At 37.6% G+C, this 18,698-nt stretch overlaps 1 protein-coding gene across 4 annotated transcripts in view; it reads left to right on the top strand.

Moving 5' to 3' along the window:
* ARMC3 (armadillo repeat containing 3) overlaps nucleotides 1-18,698 on the top strand; it is a 115,450-nt gene that overhangs the window by 8,520 nt on the left and 88,232 nt on the right. For 3 of the 4 annotated variants that reach the window (XM_025396751.1, XM_025396750.1, XM_025396752.1), the window contains exon 3: nucleotides 9,579-9,696. The exons of the other annotated variant lie outside the window; for it this stretch is intronic. In XM_025396751.1, coding sequence (XP_025252536.1) covers nucleotides 9,579-9,696 — 118 coding nt within the window. The remainder of the gene's footprint in view (nucleotides 1-9,578; nucleotides 9,697-18,698) is intronic. 4 annotated transcript variants of the gene reach the window in all.

The raw sequence follows: 18,698 nt of genomic DNA, 5'->3' as shown, positions 1-18,698 counted from the left end.
TATGTAACAACAGCACAGTATTATTTATTTAGTCACATGGCACTCTTATAGCTATCATTTTATTCTCAGTGCCCTTTTTAATAAAAAATTACTATAACGGTACAGGCTCTGTAGGAGAAACAAGTGTCATGCCAAGTTTCTCTACTCTCTGCCAAACATTGGTATTTCCTCTTCTTTGTCAGCCCATTGGATGGCAACTCTTACAGTCTCAGGCTTCCCTTTAAGCTTCTCATCCCCCATATTATCTTTTTCTTCTTTTTCTTTTTTTTTTTTTTTGAGACAGGGTCTTGCTCTGTCTCCCAGGCTGGAATGCAATGGCACAATCATGGCTCACTGCAGCCTCCACCTCCCAGGCTCAAGTGATCCTCCCTGCTCAGCCTCTTGAGTAGCTGGGACTAAAGGCACACACCACCATACCCAGCTAATTTTTGTATGTTTTGTAGAGACAGGGTCTCACTCTGTTGCCCAGGCTGGTCTCGAACTCCTGGGCTCAAGAGATCTTCCCACCTCAGCCTCCCAAAGTGCTGGGTTTACAAGCATGACTCACCGCACCTGGTCTTTAAAATTAATTTTAACTATTATAGAATCACATTTAAATAACCACATGTGACTATTAAATGATATTTACTAAAGCTTATGTTTAAATGTATTTTCGTGTACTCTACCTACTCCTCTGACACTTGTTTTTCTATGGCGATCATGACATACCTGTGCTTAACCATTGTATACTTATTCACATGCTTATATAATCAGCTTGAAAAATATAGAAACATGAGAGGTCTCTGGGATGAAAGTTCCAAGAGGGAAGGGAAATCTGTTTTGGATGTGGGTTGGTAGAGAAGATGGCCAGCTGGGACATGAGGGAAGGTGCCGTAAGTGGTGAAGACGATCTAAGGCTGTGGTTTTTAGGAGTTTGCGGGGCAATCAAGGAGCCTTTTGAAGGTAGGTTGGGAACTGTGGACCCTCCTCCCTCTGAAATGTACTCCAAGTGTTTTACATGTAATTTCACATAGAGAATGTACCCGCAAAGCCTACTGATAGCTCCATGGACCTCAGATTCAGAGCCCTCTCTCCTGACATCAGCAAACAGTACACAGTTAAGGCACTTTAAGGCCACAAGAATAGAAAAAGTTTCCAGGGGCACTTTAATACATTCCTTTACAGACATTTTCCAAGTACTTCCATCTTCCAGGTATTGTCCATAGGTGATGGAGACAGAGAAACAACATGGTCCTTTGCCTGAAGAAATGTATTTATTTGCTGGACAAATATAGAGTGCCTACCATATGCAAGCATTCTTCCACATCCTGGGCATAAAGATGGGGAGAAAGGAAAGTTCAGGCCCCAAGGCAGCTTATATTATAGTGGGAGAAACAGTCAATTAATAACAATATAATTCAGATAGTGAGACGATGAATGAAGAAAAATAAAGTCGGATATGGTAAGGAGTGTGATGGGGCCTCTTTAAATAGAATCTTGGTCAGGGCAGGCCTTCTTGGTGGGATCTCAACCAAAACACACTTAAATGGAACGAGGGGGTGTTCTGTGCAAATCTGGGAGGGGACCCCAGCCAGACCACACTGCCTTATGCAGTGTGTTTGAGGAACGCCAGGAAGGTTAGTGTGGCAGGAGATTAGTGAGCAAGTTGTAGGAGGGGGTCACAAAGATGGCGAGATGGTGACGACCATGTAGGACATTAGGCTATGTTAAGCAAGTTGGATTTTTTCCTAATGTGCACAAAAGAGAATTCATTGGAATGTGACAAAGAGAGGAGTAGTGACATCTGATTTGTATTTAAAATGAAAAATAAGATTGTTCTAGCTACAATGTGGGAGAAACATGAAAACTGGAAGAGCAGCTTGGAAGTTGTTACAAGTCAGATTGGATATGTGCAGTTAAGATCTAATGGCAGCTCGGACCCAGGAAGTCGCCATGAAGAAGATGAGATGTGGCCAGAGTGAGGAGGAGCTTTGAAGGTCGAGCTGGCAGGATATGCTGATGGGTAGGACATGGAGTGTGAGAAGGGGACAAGTTGAGAAATCAAGCCTGAGCAACAGAGCGAATGGAAGTACAATATACTGAAGCAGACATGTAAATCAAAGACATAATGCAGTGTGTTAAATTCAGAAAAATAACAGCTGTGGAAGAAGAGAAAGAAAAGCAAGCAGGCAAGCCCAGTCATCCAAGGAATTTCAACCCCCAAACCACCATGAATAAAAACAATAAAAAGAGAGATGGAGGCCTGACAATTAAATACACCATAACTCTCTATAGTTTCAAGTATTATTGTATTATTTTCTTTAGAAATGAAATACAACTCTCAAGAAGTCCTGGGTGACATGGTGCTCCCACATGGTGGCTTTAGTGAGAACTATTTTGGTAAGTTAATGAGGGTGAAAGTCAGATTGGATATGTGCAGCAAGGAGTGAGAGTGAGACAAGTAAATATTCGTAAGGTTTTTGATTGTGAAAGACAAGGAAGTGTAATGTGGTATATGGAGGATGATTACTATCTAAGGAAAGTTGGTTTTTATTTTAAAATAAAAGAGTTTCAAGAAATCAGAGTTCAGGGAGGATAAGGTGGCTGCAGTTTGCAGGGTAGAGTACCAAAAAGAACCAACATACTGCAATAGCTCCAGAAATCCGGTTAATGGTCCTGTGGATTCTCTGAATTCTAATTTGTATGGGGTGAAACTCCACATGGCGAAGGACATGCATGAACAACTCTCAGGGTGCTATAAGTCACATCCTTTCTAGAGCTCGCACCGGTCTGGGAAGCACGTAATTTGCTTGGAAGGCATGGAGGGTCTTATTGAATACCTGGGGCATTGAGAAGAGTCCCCAGAAAAGTCATGCCTTAATAGTCGTGTGGCTAAACCCAGCCCCACAGTAAAGGTTTCTCTAGTCCTGCCCTACCTAATAAAGCTTAAAGACAGGCTTTAAATAGATTAACCTGATCCATAAGTAAAACAACTGCCTGCCAGAACAAACTTCAATATACTTTAAGGAACACTCCTCCTCCCCCAGCCCCCAAAAGAATCTAGATGCTCAGCTACATAATTTTCACAACGCCCAGTATCCAATACAAAATTATTCGGTATGCAAAAAAGGAAAATGTGACCTATAACCAGGAGAAAATCAGTTAATAAGTCAACAGAGGAGGTAAAATGGGATACTAAAAAATACCAAATTAACTGAGAAAAGGCAGGATAAAAGGAACAGGGAGCAAATGTGACAAAGTGAAAACAAATAGCAAGATGATCAATTAAAATCCAACCATATCAATAACCACATTGGATATAAATAATCTAATATTCCAATAAAAAGTATTGTCCAACTGAGTAAAAAAGCAAGACTCAACTCTAACCTGTCTATAAGAATCCTCCTTTACATATAAAGGTACACATAAAAATAAAAACATAATAAAAGATATATACCATGCAAACACTAATCATAAGAAATCTGGAGCACCTATGTTAATACCAAATGAAATATATTACAATTGCAGGACAAAGAATATTACCTGAGAAAAAGATGGACATTTTATAATGATACAAAGGTTTATTTTTCTAATGGTCCTAAGTGTTATTCACCTAATAACACAAGTTTAAGATACATGATGGCAAAAAAGGCTATGCGATAGCATAAGAAACAATGAAATACTTAGACATTTGTTTAACAAAATAAAATCAATACCTATATGCTGAAAACTGTGAAACATTCCTGAGACAAATTAAGACCTAAATAACTGAAGAGATAAAAGTACTACGTTGGATACAGATACATTGCTGATGGGAATGCAAATGGTAGAAATACTTTGGAAAACTAAATTGTATTTTTTTCTTTTTTGAGACAGGGTCTCACTCTGTTGCCCAGGCTGGAATGCAGTGGTATGATTGTAGTTCACGGCAGACTTGAACTCCTGGGTCAAGCAATCCTCCCACTTCAGCCTCCCAAGTAGCTAGGACTACAGGTGCGCGCCACCACACCTGGCTAATTTTTTAACTTTTTGTAGAGATAGGGTCTCACTATGTTGCCCAGGCTGGTCTTGAACTCTTGGCCTCAAGTGATTCTCCCGCCTCAGCCTTCCAAAGTGCTGGGATTACAGCCATGAGCTGCAGTGCCCCAAAATTATATATTTTTTACAAAGTTAAACATGCACTTGCCAGACAAGCCAGAAATTTTACTTCTAGGCATTTGCTCAAGAGAAATGAAAACATTTGTCCATAAGAAGACTTGTATAAAAATGTGCATGGCAGCTTTATACATAATGGCTCCAACTTGAAACAACCCAGAGGTCCATCGACAGTTGAATGGATAAACAAATTGTGATATACAATGGGATACTACTCAGCAGTAAAAAGAAAGGCAAAAACAAATGAGATCCATGAAACATGGATCCCAAAAATATTCTGCCACATGAAAGAAGCCTACACAAAGGGTCCCTATGTAGTAACTTCATTACTACTAAGTTATAGGACAGGCAAAACTGATCTGTAGTGAAAGAAAGGAGATCAGTGGTTGTCTGGGACCAGTCATAGGAGGGGAATTAACTGCAATGAGGCAAGAGAGAATGTTTTGGGGCATGGAAATCTTCACATATTGTTTGGAGTGGTTGGTTACACAGATCTGTTTCTTAAAATTCTATACAGATGTATACATTCCTCAAAACTCATCAAACTTACACTGAAAATAACTTCATTGTATTGCATCTAAATTGGCCTTCTGTAAGTTGGATTCTAAAGAAGTAATGGAGGAATTTAGTAGACAGGGAGGAGTTGACTACTCATGAGACAAAAGGGATGATTAATAATATAAAGTATTATTAATTTATATTATATTAATAATATAAAGTATTATTAATTTATATTATATTAATAATATAAAGTATTATAAGATGAGAATGTGTCCATTCTGTGAAAATAGGAGATTGAGTTATCTAATGTGCTAGTCTTAGTGTCTGGCACTTAATAGGGATTCAATAAATGTTTATTAAATACATGAATTAATTAATGAAAGTGAGTGAGTAAAAAAAAAGCCAAAGCACCTATTAGGGATTGGCCTTGGATATTTTCTCTGATGTAATAGAAGAACATGTGCAGATATAGGTAGATTTGAATTTGCAAGTTGGAAGTTGATGGAGTTTCCATCTGGTAACTTTATTTTTTCTGAAAATTTTGCTGGGTGAGGAGGAAAGAAAGGGGGAAGTAGGAGTGTTAAATGTTCAAGGATAGTAGAAATGTTTGAAATAATTTTGTTCTTTTGAGAAGGAGAAATCAAGTTTACAAAAGAAATGTAGAAACCTGGTGTGCAGTGAGGCCCTCTCAATTGCTGGTCATGAATTTACAATGATACTAACTTTCTTCTAGTTTAACATTCTTTGAGAATGGTTGGACACTTGGGTACAAATGCAAAGAAGAAAATACTAGTGTTCACTTGTGGTATGGGTTTCAGAAGATTTGTCTGATGGTAAGACAGACAAGGAGGTTTAGGGTTTAGCAGAAGTGTTATTCAGATAACAGAACGTACAATCTAAGCAACTTAAGAGGGGAAGAAGGGAGAAAGCTGATACAGGGAGAGAAAGCAGAGGGAGTAAATGGACTGGGGATCCAAATGCAATTGAAGAATCTCTGTAGTGGGAGTAGTTGAAAAAGTCAAGCTATATCTCTCACCACTTGCTGGTTGGCTACCAAGAACCCCTCAGAACCTGAACACTGTGGGTGCTGTAGGAAACCAATCTATAGGCAGATAGAGAAAAATTAATGGGTTCTCAAGCATAATAGCAGAAGACAAAGCTGAATGATAGATGAATGCTACTGAGTCAGAATTAGCGAAAGAGACAGGAGAGAACTTTCAAAAGTGATGAGAACACTTCTCTTCTGTCGAGATATAGTGGTAGCAGGTAGCAGGTAGCAGCAGGCATTTCTCCAGCTACAATAACTATGAAAAGCAGATGGACTTAAAACTACGATTGAAGAGCTTTGGAAAGGCAAATTAAAAAGACTGATAATACCAAGCATTGGTGAGGATGTAGAGCAACTGGAACTCTCATTCATAGCTGGTGGGAAAGTAAATTGAGAAAACCGCTTTGGAAAACTGTTCAACAGTACCTATGAAAGGGAAATATAGGTCTACCCTATGACTCATCAACTCCATTCCTAGATATATACCCAAGAGAAATGAATGTATATATCCACAAAAAGACATGTAAAAGAATATTCATTGTGATTTATTATTTCCTCAAACTGGAAAGAAAAGAACCCAAACTGGTGTATTTATATAATGGAATACATTATATAGCCATAAGAAATATGACTTAGCTATATAAGCAAAAATGTGAAAGAACTGCAATAGGTATTGCACTGAGCTAAAGAAAACAAATAAGAAGGAGTGAATGTTGTATGATTCCTTATATGAAGTTCAAAAATGGAAAATTAAGTGATTATTTTAAATAACTGAAGAGATAAAAGAATAATGTTTCTCTCTCATGGGGGCAGGGTGGCTTAGGAAAGGAGCGTGAGGAAACCTTCAGAGATACTAGAAATGTTCTATATCTTAGTTGGAGAGATCTGAATTAATGTTCTTTAATAAAATTAAAGATCAAGTGGAAGAAATACCTAATAACACAAAAAAACTGAGTCGATTTTGCTTTTTAATCCAATCTAACAGACTTAGTTGGATTTATTTACCCTAGTGATGTTTATTTTGATCATTGACATATTTGATTTTATTCCTATCATTCTATTTGAAGTTGTGGTTTTTCTTTGCTATGTTTTCATCTTGTAATTTCTTTTGTATTTTCTGTCCCTTTTCTGAATTGAGCAATTTTCCTTTGTTTCCCTTTCTTTCTGGCAGTGTGGAACTTTGGTTACTTGTTCGTAGCCTATCTATTAAATACACATTTTAACCTGCATTTTTTCTATTAATGTAAAAATAAAAAATAGCTAGGCAACATGCCTCTTTTTTAAAAACCAAAAATTTTCTTTACCTGTTTTGTTGAAAAAAAAATCTGTTTTAATTCCAAGCCGCTATTAGTTTTTTTTTCCTTATAAATCATTATCACTTCAGGAATCCTTTCTTAAGAATTGCATTGGCCGGGCGAGTTGGCTCATGCCTGTAATCCCAGCACTTTGGGAGGCTGAGGCAGGCAGATTCCCTGAGGTCAGGAGTTCAAGACCAGCCTGGACAACATGGCAAAACCCCATCTCTACTAAAAATACAAAAAATCAGACACCTGTAATCCCAGCTACTCGGGAGGCTGAGACAGGGAGAATCACTTGAACCCAGGAGGCGGAGATTGCAGTGAGCTGAGATCGCGCCATTGCACTCTAGCCTGGGCAACAGAGCGAGACTCCATCTCAAAAAAAAAAAAAAAAAAAAGAAAAGAATTGTATTATGATTCACAACATCATCTGCAACATTTAGTAAGCTAAACAGCAGAATTTTACTGCATTTTTTGATCTACCACGGTTGTTTTTATATTTTGGTCCTCCCAAGTTTTGGCTGGAGATTTTGCCTGAGCAATTTGTTTAAGAGCGTATGGTTGATACACTTTTTGAGTTTGTGAATGCCCGAGCATCTGAAAGATAACCTAGCCAGATATAAACTTCCAGAGTCACAGTCCTTTTCCCTTGGACCTTTGTTGATTATCTTCCACAAACAGTCAGGAGAAGGAAAGGTATAAGGTCATTTGCTGAGGTCTTTTTTCTTATTATTCAATATTATTTCTGCTTCTTGTTGTATATTTTCTGTTTGGTCAAGCTAATATTTTATCCACCATAAATAAACATTTATTCCCATTTTAAACCATCTTGTGTTATTTTCTCCATTTGCATATCCTTCCTTCTTATCGCCATCCATCCCATTTTATCTGTTCTTCAAATCATATCTGAAGCATCCATGGAGCTTTCTCTATTTACCCCAGTTTCAAATTAATTTCCCCACTCTCATCATAGTATTTATTGTCTCTGCCATATGTTTTGCACTTCATAAAATCCTAGAATTTTATATCTGGAAGAGATCAGACTCCAACTTCCTAACTTTTCAGATTGAAAAAAGCTGTGGTCCGTGAGCCACATGTGTCACTTGAGTGATGTGAAGTCCTCAGGAATTCTGGGGCTACCCTTTAAGACCTAAAGATGGTTCTCAAGCCCCAAACCCTAACTACATTCAGAAGTCCTTCCTTAAGATTTCTGTGAATTTCCAGGGCCTTCAGCTCTCCTCATCAGTGTTGCAGCCAGCATCCCAGCCATTGCTCTTGGCTCAGCTAGAGGCCAACTTTTCTCATCGGATCATGTCGAGAAACACAAGTGCCACCAACCTGTTGTACACAACTGACTTTTTACTGAAGATTTGTCTTCTCTAAAAGGGTCTAAGAGGTTTAAGAACAAGCAAGACTTTTGTAACTCTTATAGCTTCTAGTTTAGAGGGAGCCATAGAAAAATAGCAGCTTTACTTTTGGTGTTAGACAATGCTGTTCTGAAATTCAGCAGCCATTTCTCCTACAAAAGGGAAGTTTTATCTTGGCTATGTCCTTTCAGGTCATTGTTTCTTGCCATCTTCTTTCTTCTTTACTCTTCCAAACTCACACAATTATGTTTCCTTGGAGTAATCAGAGTAATGTATTTCTGCATTCTCTACCTAAAACGAAACAATCTTAAAAATATTCCATGACATAGTAAGATGTCTATATAGGAAAGCCAACACAAAGAACCAGCTAAAGCTTTGAAATACAGTTTTTTTCCCTTATCCTAAGGAGAACTCCATCCTTCATTAGTCTCTGGAAATGGAAGAAAAATAGTGTAATAATTTGCTTTCTCCTCGACCACAGAAAGCCTCTATGTGCTATGAACAACAGTTCATTTCAGTTACACATTTCGTTTCAATTACACATGAATTCTCAGGACACAGGTCTTCCTAGAGTCCTATACTTTTCTTTAGACTATATTATCATTTTCCCTGTTCCAGGTTTTATTCAATTTTACATTTTGTTATATGCTCTTTTCTAGTGCTTTATTGTTTTAAATATGTAATTCCTGCTTTTCTAGAGCCTAGTGGTTGGAAAGCAAGTATTAATTATTGAGATGGTCATGAAATAAAATATATACAGTATTCAAGGATTTTGTGTATTGAATAAGCATTATAATATGTCATTTGGCAGACATCTGTCATGCGCCAGATGACGTGCTAAGTGCTTTACATACATGGCCTCTACTCCTTTCCTTGCTCCTTTGAGATAGTACCTTTGAGATAGGTACTATTATCCTCATCAAACAGAAAAAGAAATTGATATTCTAGGAGCATAATTCATTTGATTCCACATGGCTAAATTGAGAAACTAGACCTGTCAGATTCCAAAACATTTTGCTCTTCCTACCATACCCCAGGCATTCCAGTGCTGACAATTGTTTCTCTAGTGGCTGATGTTTTTTAAATGAAAAACTTTGCGGTGCACTTATTGGGCAGTGACCACATCCTTTTTGCAAGATTACATTCTCTCTAAGTTTTAAGACCCATTCATTTTTAATGTGATTTTTAAAGCTCATATGTGAACCTGATAGTTTTCTTTCTGCCTTTCAGTTTGATCCATTCATGATTGAAAGCAAAAAAGCAGCCACTGTGGTGTTAATGCTTCGTTCTCCAGAAGAGGAAATTTTGGCTAAAGCATGTGAAGCCCTTTATAAATTTGCTTTAAAAGGTTTGGACTTTTTTCAGTTTATCTTTCCATTTCATTAATTTCTTAAAATATTTAATACCTCTTAGGCACTTTTCTTCCTAGTCTTTAACTTATTTGCTGTCAGATGAATTATTTCAGATAACCAGAATATTATTTAATGCATTACCTAAAAGCAATCTCTCTCCCTGAGTGCCTCGCTTAATCTTAAGGAGTAATTTAGTCACTGGGTAGAACAGTCATTCTGAAAGTTTCATTGTGGTTTTAGAAATTGTAAATGTCACAGAAACTAAAAGAACTCCTAATAGTCAAAGCTGGAACAATTAGAACAACAAAGTAAAGTAGTACTGGCTTATAATCCAAGTGGAAAATAAGTATCCATGAGTCCATACTGATATAAATAAATGAATGAAGAAATGGAAGAGAAGAGACAAATGATTCCTAAAAGTTTATGTAGACACTCTTGACTTCAAGAAGGTGAAATATAACTCCCCACTCTTTGAGTGGGAGATGCACAGAGTGATTTATATCCAAAGAGTACAACATAGAACTGGGGGAAAATAAGCTTATAATGGATAAACCTGACAAACACTACACCTCAGCTATGTGATCAAAATCAACACCACCCATCTGGGCATGGTGGCTAATGTCTGTAATCTCAGCACTTTGGGAGGCCAAGGTGGGTGGATCACTTGAGCCCAGGAGTTTGACACCAGCCTTGGCAATGTGTCAAAGTCCCCTCCCTACAAAAAAAAAAATACAAAAACTAGCCATGTGTGGTGGTGCATGATTGTAGTCCCAGCTACTAGGGAGACTGAGGTGGGAGGATCACTTGAGCCCAGGAGTTCAAGACCAGCCTTGGCAACATGGCAAAACCCCACCTCTACAAACAATAAAAACGTAAGTCATGTGTGACAGCACATGTCTGCAGTCCCAGCTACTCAGTAGCCTGAGGTGGGAGGACTCTTGACCCTGAGAGGCAGAGGTTGCAGTGAACTGAGATTATGCCACTGCACTCCAGCCTAGGCAACAGAGAGACCCTGTCTCAAAAAACCAACCAACCAACCAACCAAAAAAAAAAAAAAAAAACTCACCAACTGTGATAAGTCCTATTAATAATAAGTGCCCTTGACATGTGATATAAATGACACTTTATTTCTGTGTTATTTTTCTTAAAAATCCATAACCCCAGTCTAATAATGATTTTTTAAAATCAGACAAATCCCAGTTCAGGTACAAAATACCTAGCTGATGCTCCTCAAAACTGTCATGGCTATCCACAACAGCCAAGTCTGAGAAACTCACATAATGGAGGCATTATGACTAATGGCATAGGACGCTGGGACAGAAAGAAGATGATAGGTTAAAACTAAGGAAATCCGAATAACTAAGCACTTTAGTTAATAATAGTGTCTTCATATTAGTTCATTACTTGTAAAAAATGTACCATACTAACATCAAATGTTAATAATAGGGGAAACTAGGTCTGAGGTATGTGCAAACTCTTTGTACTGTTTTTGTAACTTTTCTGTAAAACTAATGTTGTAAAACAAAGCTTATTTAAATACTGTAAACATTACATATCAGGTTCTATTGAAAGGTTTATTCATAGAGGATTTAAAAACATACAAGATGCTTATATTTTAGTGCTCATATTACTACAAATGGTAAGATTAGACTTTTATTATGTTGCATGACAGTTTAATTGAGAATATTAATTTAATTGAGAGTTTAGTGTAACTAAACTGATTTTTGTAATAAAACATTTCAAACTAATATAGGAACAATTTTGTTTTAAATAAATGATATTTGACATATTGTGTTGGAAATTGAATTAGAGAACAACAAATCATTCAATTAGCAAAGGGTACAATACTCACCTTGCTTTGTCACTCAGGTTATCATTGAGGATCCAGATGTAAACCAGAGTGTTTCTGGAAGGTACTATATCTTTTTGAATGGATGGTGTAGAATCCTGGGTCAAATTTCAGGGAGATATTGGATTGTGCATCTATGGCAGCATGAATCCCTTTCAGTCTAATAGAGTCATTATACATCATCTGGCTGTCACATGTATCTAATTATATATCTCTTTTTGCATGACATGAAGAAATAGATAGGAATGTATTTCCTATGAAATCAATACAGAAATAATTTTAAATCTGATGTTTTATACCAGTAGTGTTTTCTAAAATTAAAAAAATATATGATAGGACTTTGGCTTCTGGCCAAGACGGACTACTCTACTGCCTGAAACAACGAATGAAACAGATCCAATATGTGAAAGTAGAGTAGACTTACTCTATTGGTGGAAACAATGAAGGAAATAAACCAGATATATGAAATAACAGTTGACAAGACTATCAACACCAGACAATAAAGGGTAGTGACCACTGAGAGGCAGGAAACAAGGGAAGTAAACCCTATGATTGCCTCAGATTTTTGACTTCAGAGAGCTTTTTGGCCATAGTACTGGAACTCTCTGAGTTAAGAAGACAAACATGAAAGTCCAGAGAAATAAAGGCATTTAGAGTTTTCAGAACAGAGTAAAGGAGAGGAATGAGTTCCACAGAGGGAGAACTCAGGAGATCTGTAAAGGGTCCCATTCTTGTATTTAGAAGAGTAGTGAGCAGCATGTATATGTGAGGTAAATAGTTGGACAAAGAGGCAGCCAAAGGATTGGGGTAACAGTGCCTGGTGCTCACAGAGGGCTAGGAGTAGCGCGCCTGTTCCATTAGTCAGGCAGAAACCTCAGAATTCATGGAGCATTATGTAGAATACACAGAGGAGTCTTGCCTCAGTATGAGAAATAATTAGTCCTAGATTGCACACTGTTCTAGTACCACCTAGTAAATATTAAAAGCAAGACTTGAAAGGATCAGGTTGCTTCCAAGTAACTTAATTTGTCCCTGAAAAAAATCTTAAGAATACAGAAATATCCATTGCCCAAGAAGGTAAAATTCACAATGTCTTGCATCCAATAAAAAAATTACTAGGCATGAAAAAAAGCAGAAAAAATGCATAAGATATAAATCAATGAGTAAATCAAATTGACCCAGATGTTAGAATTAGCAGGAAAAGACATTGAAAGATTAGTTACAACCGTATTCTATATGTTTAGAAAGTAAAAACATGGAAGCTATAAGATAGACCCGAATACAACTTGTAGAGATGAAAACTTCAATGTCTGAAATGAAAAATACATAGGCTTTGATTAAGGCAGATTAGACATTGCAGAATAAAAAGATTAATAAACTTATGTGTGTAGTTGGAGTCTCTGAAAAAGGGAGACAGAGACAGAAAAAGCATTTGAAGAAATAATGGCCAAAGTTTCCCTAAGTCTGATGAAAACTCTAAGTCCATGGATCCAAAAAGTTTGTCAAAACCAAAGTGCAAAGAATATGAAGCAAACTATGCCACAGTACATTAAAATCAAATTGCTTAAAACCAGTGATAAAGACAAAATCTTAAAAGCAGCCAGAATCAGTAAAAACATGTTACATTCAAAAAAGATAAGGATGACAATAGATATTAAATAACAAATTATAAATAAGGATGATTTATCATCAGAAATTTCACAAGTGAGAAGTCTATAGAGCAACAATCTTTAAAGAATAAAAGAAAAATAAAAACTTTCAACCTAGAATTACTATCCAGAAAAAAACTTTCAAAAACTTAGGTGAAATGAAGTTTTTTTTAAACATAAAAAAACTAAAATAATTTTTTCAGCAGATCTACACTACTACTTATAATAAAAACAGGCCTTTTAGGCAGAAGGAAAATAACACTAGATGGAAATATGGATCTACAAAAAAGAATACAGAGTGCTAGAAATGGCAACATATATGTTTTCTTTGTTATTTGAATCACTTCAAAAGCAAATTTATTATTTTAAAACAAAATAATCATATATTGTGCAATTTGAAACATATGTATAAACAAAATATATGGCAACACCAGCCCCAAGGCAGAAAGGGAAAAAAATGGAAGTATACTATTGTTAGGATCTCATATGTGAAGTGCATTAATACCACTTGAAAGTAGACTGTGATACGTTAAAGATGTATACTGCAACCCTAATGAAACCACTAAAATAACAAAATAAAGGATAATATTAAATAAGAAAATGAAATAAAATGGAATAAGTAATATTCCTAGAATACATAGAAAAGAAGGCAGAATATGAAGAAAAAAGAAAACATGGAAAAATGGGGCATATAAAAAACAAATAACGAGATGGTGGATTTAAACCTAACCATATCAAAAATCAAATTAAATATAAATGTCCTAAATACCTTAACAGGGAGAAATTGGTATACTGGATAAAAAGCAAGAGTACACCGCATGTCACCTTCAAGAATTGCACTTTATAGTTTTAGGTCTAACATTTAAGTCGTTACCCCATCTTGAATTAATTTTTGTATGAGATGTAAGGAAGGGATCCAGTTTCAGCTTTCTGCATATGGCTAGCCAATTTTCTCAGCACCATTTATTAAATAGGGAATCCTTTCCCCATTGCTTGTTTTTGTCAGGTTTGTCAAAGATCTGATGGTTGTAGATGTGTGGTATTATTCGTGGGGGCTCTATTCTGTTCCATTGGTCTATATCTCTGTTTTGGTACCAGTACCATGCTGTTTTGGTTACTGTAGCCTTGTAGTAGTTTGAAGTCAGGTAGCGTGATGCCTCCAGCTTTGTTCTTTTGGCTTAGGATTGTCTTGGCAATGCAGGTTCTTTTTTGGTTCCATATGAACTTTAAAGTAGTTTTTTCCAGTTCTGTGAAGAAAGTCATTGGTAGCTTGATAGGGATGGAATTGAATCTATAAATTACCTTAGGCAGTATGACCATTTTCACAATATTAATTCTTCTTATCCATGAGCATGGAATGTTCTTCCATTTGTTTGTGTCCTCTTTTATTTCATTGAGCAGTGGTTTGTAGTTCTCCTTCAAGGGGTTCTCCTTCACATCCCTTGTAAGTTGGAATCCTAGGTATTTTATTCTCTTTGAAGCAATTGTGAATGGGAGTTCACTCATTATTTGGCTCTCTGTCTGTTATTGGTGTATAGGAATGCTTGCGATTTTTGTACATTGATTTTGTATCCTGAGACTGCTGAAGTTGCTTATCAGCTTAAGGAGATTTGGGGCTGAGACGATGGGGTTTTCTAAATATACAATCATGTCATCTGCAAAGAGGGACAATTTGACTTCTTCTTTTCCTAACTGAATACCCTTGATTTCTTTCTCTTGCCTAATTGCCCTAGCCAGAACTTCCAACACTATGTTGAATAGAAGTGGTGAAAGAGGGCATTCCTGTCTTGTGCCAGTTTTCAAAGTGAATACTTCCAGTTTTTGCCCATTCAATATGATATTGGCTGTGGGTTTGTCATAAATATCTCTTATTATTTTGAGATATATCCCATCAATACCTAGTTTATTGAGAGTTTTTAGCATGAAGGGCTGTTGAATTTTGTCAAAGGCCTTTTCTGCATCTATGGAGATAATCATGTGGTTTTTGTCTTTGGTTCTGTTTACATGCTGGATTACGTTTATTGATTTATGTTGAACCAGACTTGCATCCCAGGGATGAAGCCAACTTGATCATGGTGGATAAGCTTTTTGATGTGCTGCTGGATTTGGTTTGCCAGTGTTTTATTGAGAATTTTTGCATCGATGTTCATCGGGGATATTGGTCTAAAATTCTCTTTTTTTGTTGTGTCTCTGCCAGGCTTTGGTATCAGGATGATGTGGGCCTCATAAAATGAGTTAGGGAGGATTCTCTCTTTTTCTATTGATTGGAATGGTTTCAGAAGGAATGGTACCACTTCCTCTTTGTACCCCTGGTGGAATTCAGCTGTGAATCCGTCTGGTCCTGGACTTTTTTTGTTTGTTAGGCTATTAATTATTGCATCAATTTCAGAACCTACTATTGGTCTATTCAGGGATTCAACTTCTTCCTGGTTTAGTCTTGGGAGGGTGTATGTGTCCAGGATTTTATCCATTTCTTCTAGATTTTCTAGTTTATTTACATAGAGGTGTTTATAGTATTCTCTGATGATAGTGTGTATTTCTGTGGGATGGGTGGCAATATCCCCTTTATCATTTTTATTGCATCTATTTGATTCTTCCCTCTTCTTTATTATTCTTGCTAGCAGTCCATCAATTTTTTGATCTTTTCAAAACAGCAGCTCCTGGATTCATTGATTTTTTTGGAGTGTTTTTTGTGTCTCTATCTCCTTCAGTTCTGCTCTGATCTTAAGTTATTTCTTGACTTCTGCTAGCTTTTGAATGTGTTTGCTCTTGCTTCTCTAGTTATTTTAATTGTGATGTTAGGGTGTCGATTTTAGATCTTTCCTGCTTTCCCATGTGGGCATTTAGTGCTATAAATTTCCCCTACACACTGCTTTAAATGTGTCCCAGAGATTCTGGTATGTTGTGTCTTTGTTCTCATTGGTTTCAAAGAACATCTTTATTTCTGCCTTCATTTCATTATGTATCCAGTAGTAATTCCGGGGCAGATTGTTCAGTTTCCATGTAGTTGAGCGGTTTTGAGTGAGTTTCTTAATCCTGAGTTCTAGTTTGATTGCACTGTGGTCTGAGAGACAGTTTGTTTAATTTCTGTTCTTTTACATTTGCTGAGGAGTGCTTTACTACCAACTATGTGGTCAATTTTGGAATAAGTGTGATGTGGCGCTAAGAAGAATATACATTCTGTTGATTTGGGGTGGAGAGTTCTGTAGATGTCTCTTAGGTCTGCTTGGTCCAGAGCTGAGTTCAATTCCTGGATATCCTTGTTAACTTTCTTTCTCATTGATCTGTCTAATGTTGACAGTGGAGTGTTAAAGTCTCCCATTATTATTGTGTGGGAGTCTAAGTCTCTTTGTAAGTCTCTGAGGACTTGCTTTATGAATCTGGATCCTCCTGTATTGGGTGCATATATATTTAGGATAGTTAGCTCTTCTTGTTGAATTGATCCCTTTACCATTATGTAATGGCCTTCTTTGTGTCTTTTGATCTTTGTTGGTTTAAAGTCTGTTTTATCAGAAACTAGGATTGCAACCCCCCTCTTTTTTGTGTTTTCCATTTGCTTGGTAGATCTTCCTCCATCCCTTTATTTTGAGCCTATGTGTGTCTCTGCACATGAGATGGGTTTCCTGAATACAGCAGACTGATGGGTCTTGACTCTTTATCCAATTTGCCAGTCTGTGTCTTTTAATTGGAGCATTTAGCCCATTTACATTTAAGGTTAATATTGTTTTGTGTGAACTTGATCCTGTCATTATGATGTTAGCTGGTTATTTAGCTCATTAGTTGATGCAGTCTCTTCCTAGCATTGATGGTCTTTACAATTTGGCATGTTTTTGCAGTGGCTGGTACTGGTTGTTCCTTTCCATGTTTAGTGCTTCCTTCAGGAGCTGTTGTAAGGCAGGCGTGGTGGTGACAAAATCTCTCAGCATTTGCTTGTCTGTAGAGGATTTTATTTCTCCTTCACTTATGAAGCTTAGTTTGACTGGATAGAAAATTCTGGGTTGAAAATTCTTTAAGAATGTTGAATATTAGCCCCCACTCTCTTCTGGCTTGTAGAGTTTCTCTCAAGAGATTTGCTGTTAGTCTGATGGGTTTCCCTTTGTGGATAACCCCACCTTTCTCTCTGGCTGCCCTTAATATTTTTTCTTTCATTTCAACCTTGGTGAATCTGACAATTATGTGTCTTGGAATTGCTCTTCTTGAGGAGTATCATTGTGGCATTCTCTGCATTTCCTGAATTTGAATGTTGGCCTGCCTCACTAGGTTAGGGAAGTTCTCCTGGATAATATCCTGAAGAGTGTTTTCCAAGTTGGTTCCATTCTCCCCATCCCTTTCAGGTGTGCCAATCAGATATAGATTCGGTCTATTCACATTGTCCCATATTTCTTGGAGGCTTTGTTTGTTTGTTTGTTTTTTCACTCTTTTTTCTCTAAACTTCTTTTCTTGCTTCATTTCATTCATTTGACCTTCAATGACTGATAACCTTTCTTCCAGTTGATGAAATCGGCTACTGAAGCTTGTACATGCATCACATAGTTCTCGTGCTGTGGTTGTCAGCTCTGTCGGGTGATTTAAGGACTTCTCTACACTGTTTATTCTAAGTAGTCATTTGTCTACTCTTTTTTCAAGGTTTTTAGCTTCTTTGTGATGGGTTCGAACAGCCTCCTTTAGCTCGGAGAAGTTTGTTACTACTGATCACCTGAAGCCTTCTTCTCTCAACTCGTCAAAGTCATTCTCTGTCCAGCTTTGTTCTGTTGCTGGTGAGGAGCTGCATTCCTTTGGAGGAGAAGAGGCACTCTGATTTTTAGAATTTTCAGCTTTTCTGCTCTGGTTTCTCCCTATCTTTGTGGTTTTATCTACCTTTGGTCTTAGATGATGGTGACATACAGATGGGGTTTTGGTGTGGATGTCCTTTCTATTTGTTAGTTTTCCTTCTGACAGTCAGGACCCTCAGCTGCAGGTCTGTTGGAGTTTGCTGGAGGTCCACTCCAGACCCTGTTTGCCTGGGTATCACCAGCAGAGGTTGCAGAACAGCAAATACTGCAGAACAGCAAATGTTGCTGTCTGATCCTTCTTCTGAAAGCTTCATCTCAGAGGGGCACCTGGCTGTATGAGGTGTCAGTTGGCCCCTACTGGCAGGTGTCTCCCAGTTAGGCTACTTGGCAGTAAGGGACCCACTTGAGGAGGCAGTCTGTCCATTCTCAGATCTCAAACTCTGTGCTGGGAGAACCACTACTCTCTTCAAAGCTGTCAGACAGGGACATTTAAGTCTGTAGAAGTTTCTACTGCCTTTTGTTCAGCTATGCCCTGCCTCCAGAGGTGGAGTCTACAGAGGCAGGCAGGCCTCCTTGAGTTGTGGTGGGCTCCACCCAGTTGGAGCTTCCGGTCTGCTCTGTTTACCGACTGAAGCCTCAGCAACAGCCCCTTCCCCAGCCATGCTGTCACCTTGCAGTTCGATCTCAGACTGCTGTGCTAGCAGTGAGTGAGGCTCCGTGGGTGTGGG

Source organism: Theropithecus gelada, chromosome 9, assembly GCF_003255815.1.
Source record: "Theropithecus gelada isolate Dixy chromosome 9, Tgel_1.0, whole genome shotgun sequence".
In the NCBI taxonomy this organism is placed as follows: domain Eukaryota; kingdom Metazoa; phylum Chordata; class Mammalia; order Primates; family Cercopithecidae; genus Theropithecus; species Theropithecus gelada.
Note: the sequence above shows the minus strand (reverse complement) of the source record. Positions and strands in the feature narration are given on the sequence as shown.